Source organism: Conger conger, chromosome 18, assembly GCF_963514075.1.
Source record: "Conger conger chromosome 18, fConCon1.1, whole genome shotgun sequence".
In the NCBI taxonomy this organism is placed as follows: Eukaryota; Metazoa; Chordata; class Actinopteri; order Anguilliformes; family Congridae; genus Conger; species Conger conger.
The window spans coordinates 20,051,616-20,057,615 of NC_083777.1; the positions used below are offsets into that span (position 1 = coordinate 20,051,616).

General features: G+C 48.5%; 1 protein-coding gene across 2 annotated transcripts in view; it reads left to right on the forward strand.

Annotated features, from left to right (window-relative positions):
* Positions 1–5,727, forward strand: part of mark1 (MAP/microtubule affinity-regulating kinase 1) — an 85,867-nt gene extending 80,140 nt beyond the window's left edge. Inside the window, exons 17-18 of one of the 2 annotated variants that reach the window (XM_061227725.1) lie at positions 2,925–2,969; positions 5,366–5,727. In XM_061227725.1, the coding sequence (XP_061083709.1) occupies positions 2,925–2,969; positions 5,366–5,708 (388 nt within the window). In that variant the 3' untranslated portion in view covers positions 5,709–5,727. The remainder of the gene's footprint in view (positions 1–2,924; positions 2,970–5,365) is intronic. The other variant, XM_061227726.1, reaches the window with a different exon arrangement.
* The last annotated feature ends 273 nt before the right edge of the window (positions 5,728–6,000 follow it).

The window sequence follows — 6,000 nt, forward strand, 5'->3', positions numbered from 1 at the left end:
TGCTTATGGGTGTTTAATCATCTTAGACCAGACACATTGTGCATGACCCATTTCAGAGAGCCATTTAAGCCTTCAGCTTAAAAATAACTAGCTTTTCATTTCTTTGGATCTGAGGCAAGTTCATTTCGAGATACTATAGGTGTATCAGCAAGGATTCTCCCATGAAGTGAAAGCTGAGGTTAATCAGAGTTAAATTTGGTTAGCTCAGGTTTGTTCTCAGCGATTCCTCGAGGCGCAGAAATTGGCCCCCAACAGATGACGGCATGCTAACGTGCTTCTGCCCCACGGAAGTGGAACGGATAGCGTGACCGCTGCGTTTCGGCCAGCGTCGGAATACATTAGCGCGACGCTACGATCAGGTGGCGGCGATGAGTCAGCCGGCCTTCAAACCGCCGTGTTATTAAGCTCTCCGAACGGCAGTTACTCGACCGTGCGTTTGTCACGTCTGCGGCTGAAGACGACACAGGTCGGGCTTTGTGTGCTGATGCACAGACGCCTTCCCGTACGCGGAATACTTACAGTTATCGTTTTCTCCCCCCCCCTTGTTTTAGAACCCTGTCTTTCAGGTCATCCAGGAGGTAGGCGGTCAGAATGCTCGCTCTGTGTGCTCACTCGTGCACCCTCCCCCTCCCACTCACTCACTCCGCCCCCTCCGACTGACTGGGGGAGGGATCGCCTGATTCGCTGTGCTCCCTGCACCAGACATGACATCACTCTGCCCCCCCCCCTGAACTGCATGGTTACAGCACTGACACCTCGTCCCCCCCCCCCCAGGATCCGCTGAGTGGGGGTCTCTAACTCCTGTCCTGGAGGGCTGCAGTGTCTGTAGGTGTCTGTGCTTGCCTTTTAGCCAGCGGCTGTTTTTAACGAGGCGTGTTAACTCCTCAGTGACTTAAAGGGATAGTTCCTGGTCTGGAGAATTGTTATATTATTTCACTTTTATTGTGTCTTCAACTGGCCCAGACAGTTTTCTTTATGTATAATTTAACAAGGATATTTTAGATACAGAAGTTTCTGTTGACCAGCCGGCTTTACAGTGGTTGGCATCAGGGAATTTGGGGTGCTCCAACGCACCCCAAATTCCCTGTGTACACCATTTTAGTGTGTGCAAGCTCCGATGCAGCTTGTACACACAAAAATGGTCTGCCAATCAGTAACAAACAAATACAGTTTTAATCCAGGAAGCGAACTGTCCCTTTTAAGTTCGGTGTGGGACACACTGAAAACCAGCAGACACCGCAGCCCTCCAGGGCTGTGAGATCCCTGCCGTACAGCGCCAGACATCTAGCCCCTGCCCCTGTCCCTGTGACCTTCCCTGAGGGGAGATAACGTGTGTGTACTGTCCGAGACCCTATCCCACATCCAGCGTGGACAGCATGCTAAAAGCAGTCTCTGTGCCGCCGGGCTGCTATGCTACTTAACATGAAGAAACAATATGGTTCTTTTTGATTGGGTCGGAGGTTTGTTCTGTGTGCATAGTTAAGCATGTGATGTTGATGAACAAAGTGTGTCATCCTGTCAGAAAGTGATAGGACCTCACAGATATGTGCATCAAGGCAGAGGGTATTTAAGCCAGGCCATATGACCGGTGTGTTGAAGGTTGCTGTACTGCAAACTGGTTTTCAGTGATCTTCCCGCTAGCCCAGCATGACATTCAGTAAACTTTTACTTTTCTCGAGTAAAGTGTTGACAGGGGAGTTCCTGCATAGTCCCGACTTTGATTCCACAGAGAGTCCTAACAATTGATCTTTTTAGAATTTATTTTTGTTTGTCAAGCACACCGTCAGTTCAGTGATTCATTTGATAGATGCTGTTAGCCAGGGAATTTTGCTGAGCATTAGAATGGACTTGTTTGCCTTTATTTATAAAGTAGATCAGCAAAACCTTCAGTGATGATTGAGGGAATTAACTTTGAAAGGGAAGGCAACAAATTATGTAACCAATCTGATGGAGAAGATTAGGTTGCCATATCTACAGTAGATCAGTCATCGGATTCAGCTATGTTTTACGTTTGTGTATGTGTGTAATATTTATTCACTCTGGTGCAAGCGCATGTATGTGTGTGTGTGTGTGTGTGTGTGTGTGTGTGAGCGTGTGTGAGTGGGAGTTGGTGACAGCGTGCGTGTTCGTGAGTCGTTGAAAAAGTGTGTGTCTGTGAGTTGGTGATAGCATGTGTGTGTGTGCGCAAGTTGGGGACAGCATGTCTGTGTGAGTTGGTGACAGCATGTGTGTGTGTGTGTGTGTGTGTGAGTCGGCGACAGCGTGCGCATGTGTGTGTATGCGCGTGTGAGAGAGAGTTGGTGAAAGTGTGTGTGTGTGTGTGTCTGTGTGTGTGTGTGTGTGTGTGCACGTGTGAGAGAGAGTTGGTGAAAGTGTGTGTGTGTCTGTGTGTGTGTGTGTGCGCGTGTGTGCACGTGTGAGAGAGAGTTGGTGAAAGTGAGTGTGTGTGCCTGTGTGTGTGTGTGTGTGTGTGTGCACGTGTGAGAGAGAGCTGGTGAAAGTGTGTGTGTATGCGTGTGTGAGAGAGTTTGTGAAAGCGTGTGTGTGTGCGAGTTGGCGACAGCGTGTCTGTGCGGTGACACGGTGCGTGCGTGGTGTGTGCGCGTGTGAGAGAGAGTTGGTGAAAGTGTGTGTGTATGCGTGAGTGAGAGTTTGTGAAAGCGTGCGTGTGTGCGAGTTGGCGACAGCGTGTCTGTGCGGTGGCACGGTGCGTGCATGCGTGTGTGTGCACGCGCGTGTGACAGAGTTGGTGAAAGTGTGTGTATGCGTGTGTGAGAGTTTGTGAAAGCGTGCGTGTGTGTGAGTTGGCGACAGCGTGTCTGTGCGGTGACACGGTGCGTGCGTGGTGTGTGCGCGCGCGTGTGACAGAGTTGGTGAAAGTGTGTGAGACTCGGTGACTGTTTGACGCTATGTTTGTTTTCCAGGGTCCCGAGCGAGGGCGAGGCCAGTGGCAGAACGGACACACCCAGGTGAGGCTCCGCCCCTATACCCACACACACTCGCAGAAAATGTCTTTTTACATTTCTACAGCAATACCAGTGTGGAAATAGAATGTTTTCTGACCAAAGACCAAATTATCAAATGTTCTCATTCACATGGGTGTGTGTGCTGGGCCAGTTTTTAACTGTTCTGTCAGGCACTCAAAGTGTTCCTCCTGCTTGGCGGGGTGTGTGTGTGTACGTGTGTGCTTCCACCAAGGCAGAAGTGCCTGCTGTTCTTGTGTTTTCGGAGATAATAGGAAGTGCATAATTAAAGTGTGCCCATATTTGTTGCCAAATTCACATTGAGAACTCAATTAGTGTCTGTTAAAGGCCTGTAGTGTTAAATAGAGCCGCACAGACCTTGGGACCCGTGTCTCTTGCAGCGCAGGACAAACTGATAGTTTGTCCAGCAGTGAAATACGAAGGCTGAGGAATTAAAATATGTGATACGGGCTGTTGCATGGCTCACCGTGGCTATTAATACGATTAGGCGTTCCAAATCGGCAGAGAAAGGATGGATGTGTGTGCGTGTGTCACACGTGTGCATCACACGTGTGCTTGCAATAATGATGAAATACTCGGTCACAGCCAAGAACCTGCTGCAGCCAAGTATATGACAGTAACGGAACATCCAATCAGAGCGTGTTATTCACATTCGCATCCTTTCCAGTTCTTTCCACGGCGTGCATCAAAGAGGCGTTTATTTTCTGTGACTGACAAAACGCTCAGAAGCGCAGCTCAGAGCAGTTCTGTCGCGTACGAGCGGATAGTGTGCGACATTTCGTCATTCGGTTGCCATATTCAGTGGAGAGTGGAGATGTGGAGGTGGAGGGGATATTTTGAGTTGTTCTGGGGTAGGCCAAGAGCCGTGTCGGGTGGGTGAGGATGCGGGCTGCCACAGTGAGGTGAGGAACCAGAGGCCGGCCAGATAGGTCTGTGTGCCACATATGGGCGAGGCCAGGAGTGTGGCTACAGGAGCAGAGGATAGAAACACACAACCCTGTACGGCATTGACTTCTGCTCATCGCTGTGTGGTAAAACACATAACGGTCAAGACATCCTCAGACTAGAATCTACACCATCTACCAAAAACACAGACCCATTTGTCATGCAGGCAAAGTCTTTTTTAGTTTGTCCAAAAAAAGTGTAATTTGTTAGAATAGATGGATATGAAGATGGACAGCAACACTGAGCAATGTCCAGCATGTAAAAAAAAAAAATGTAAAAAAAAATTTAAGTAGAAGGAAAGAAATCTTTCCTTTTTTATCCCGGCCATTCAATACACTACAGTAAATCGGTGCTTCTTGTTCGTTTAGCATCCACACAAACCGTCTGGAACCATCTAGAAATCTACATAACTATGTACTGGGATGCAATCTTACACAATGTTAGAATTTTTCCCCTCACGCGTCATTTCGGGCTCACAGCAGTGCTTTTTTGTTTTATGTTCGATCGGTTATCAGATGGAAGGCGGGAAATGTTCATGGAAGGCCTGTCCTGTTGAGTTATTACTCCACCATCCATCCCTCAAAAGATTAGCCATATCACAGGCTGAGCAGATGTGATACAGTTCTGCTGGAGTGGATGAGATGTGTTGCCCGGTTTTAACAGCGCCTTGCACAAAGTATGCATGAGAGGCCATTTATCTTGAACAAGCTATTCCACAACCTCTTATCGCCATTAAAATTAAGGGCCACAGCCATAATTAATCGTTGTTGAGAACACAAGAGACTTGGAGCAATCCACTAATACAGTTTTCCTGGTACTACAGTAAGCATACAACTGAAACAATGTAAAACCATTTTGACAGAATATTTAGGGTCAAGTACAAGTTGCAAACGATAGGTCTCTGGTCGATGGTCTCTGGTTTATCCAATTTGCAACTCACTGAAAGCGTCAGTGCTCATATTTTCTGCGACACTCGGATTTTGTGTGCAGCTCGGCATTTAGGAGACAGCCTTGACGGCTTTGTAGTGTGTCGGACATTATGGTGAATGAGTGTAAAAGGTAGTTCACGTGAAAGTGTGTGGTAAGTACATAGTGGTTACAAGTGTGCAAGAGCAAGCTGAGTTATGTGTGTAATATGTGGTGTTAGTAGGTGTGCAGAGTCATCTAATGAACGCGTATTCGACATGGCGGTAACAAGTGTGTAAGAGGAAGCTGTAATGGGTGTGTTGTGCGTGGTATGTTGTGGAAACAGGCACATAAACAGCAGCTGTTACAGTTGTGGATGTGGAGGTGTGCAAGAAGCGATAATGGGTATTGTGCATGATATGGCAGTAACAGGTATGCAAGGTATCTGTAATGATTATATAATTGACGTGGCGGTAAAGGTATGTGTAAATAATGTTAAGACGAGGAAATAACGTGTGCCGTTTCCTCAGAAGCGCCTCAGGTGAGCCCAAGGAGGAGAGCAAGGACTCCAAACCCCGCTCCCTGCGCTTCACCTGGTCCATGAAGACCACCAGCTCCATGGAGCCGGGCGACATGATGCGCGAGATCCGCAAGGTGCTGGACGCCAACAACTGCGACTACGAGCAGCGGGAGCGCTTCCTGCTCTTCTGCGTCCACGGCGACGCCCGGCAAGACAACCTGGTCCAATGGGAGATGGAGGTGTGCAAGCTGCCCCGCCTCTCGCTCAACGGCGTCCGCTTCAAGAGGATATCGGGCACGTCCATCGCCTTCAAGAACATTGCGTCCAAAATCGCCAACGAGCTGAAGCTGTGAAAGGAAGCCCCCCCCCCCCCCCCCCCCCCCACGGACGGGAGAGATCGGAGGGCGACGCGAAAAGAAAAGTCTGTTGTAGATGGGATCAGGGTACTGTAGACCCACAGTTTAATGCACAGTGACCACAATGTCAATTGTACAGGGTACTGGTGTTTGAGGCTACTGCTGTGTTGTTCGCCCAGTGTAGACGAAAAAAAAAAAAATTAAGGAACTAAACGTAACCTCCCCTCCACACCCTTCACACCTCCCCACTCTCTATATTACCACCTCACCACTTATATAAAATATGTGG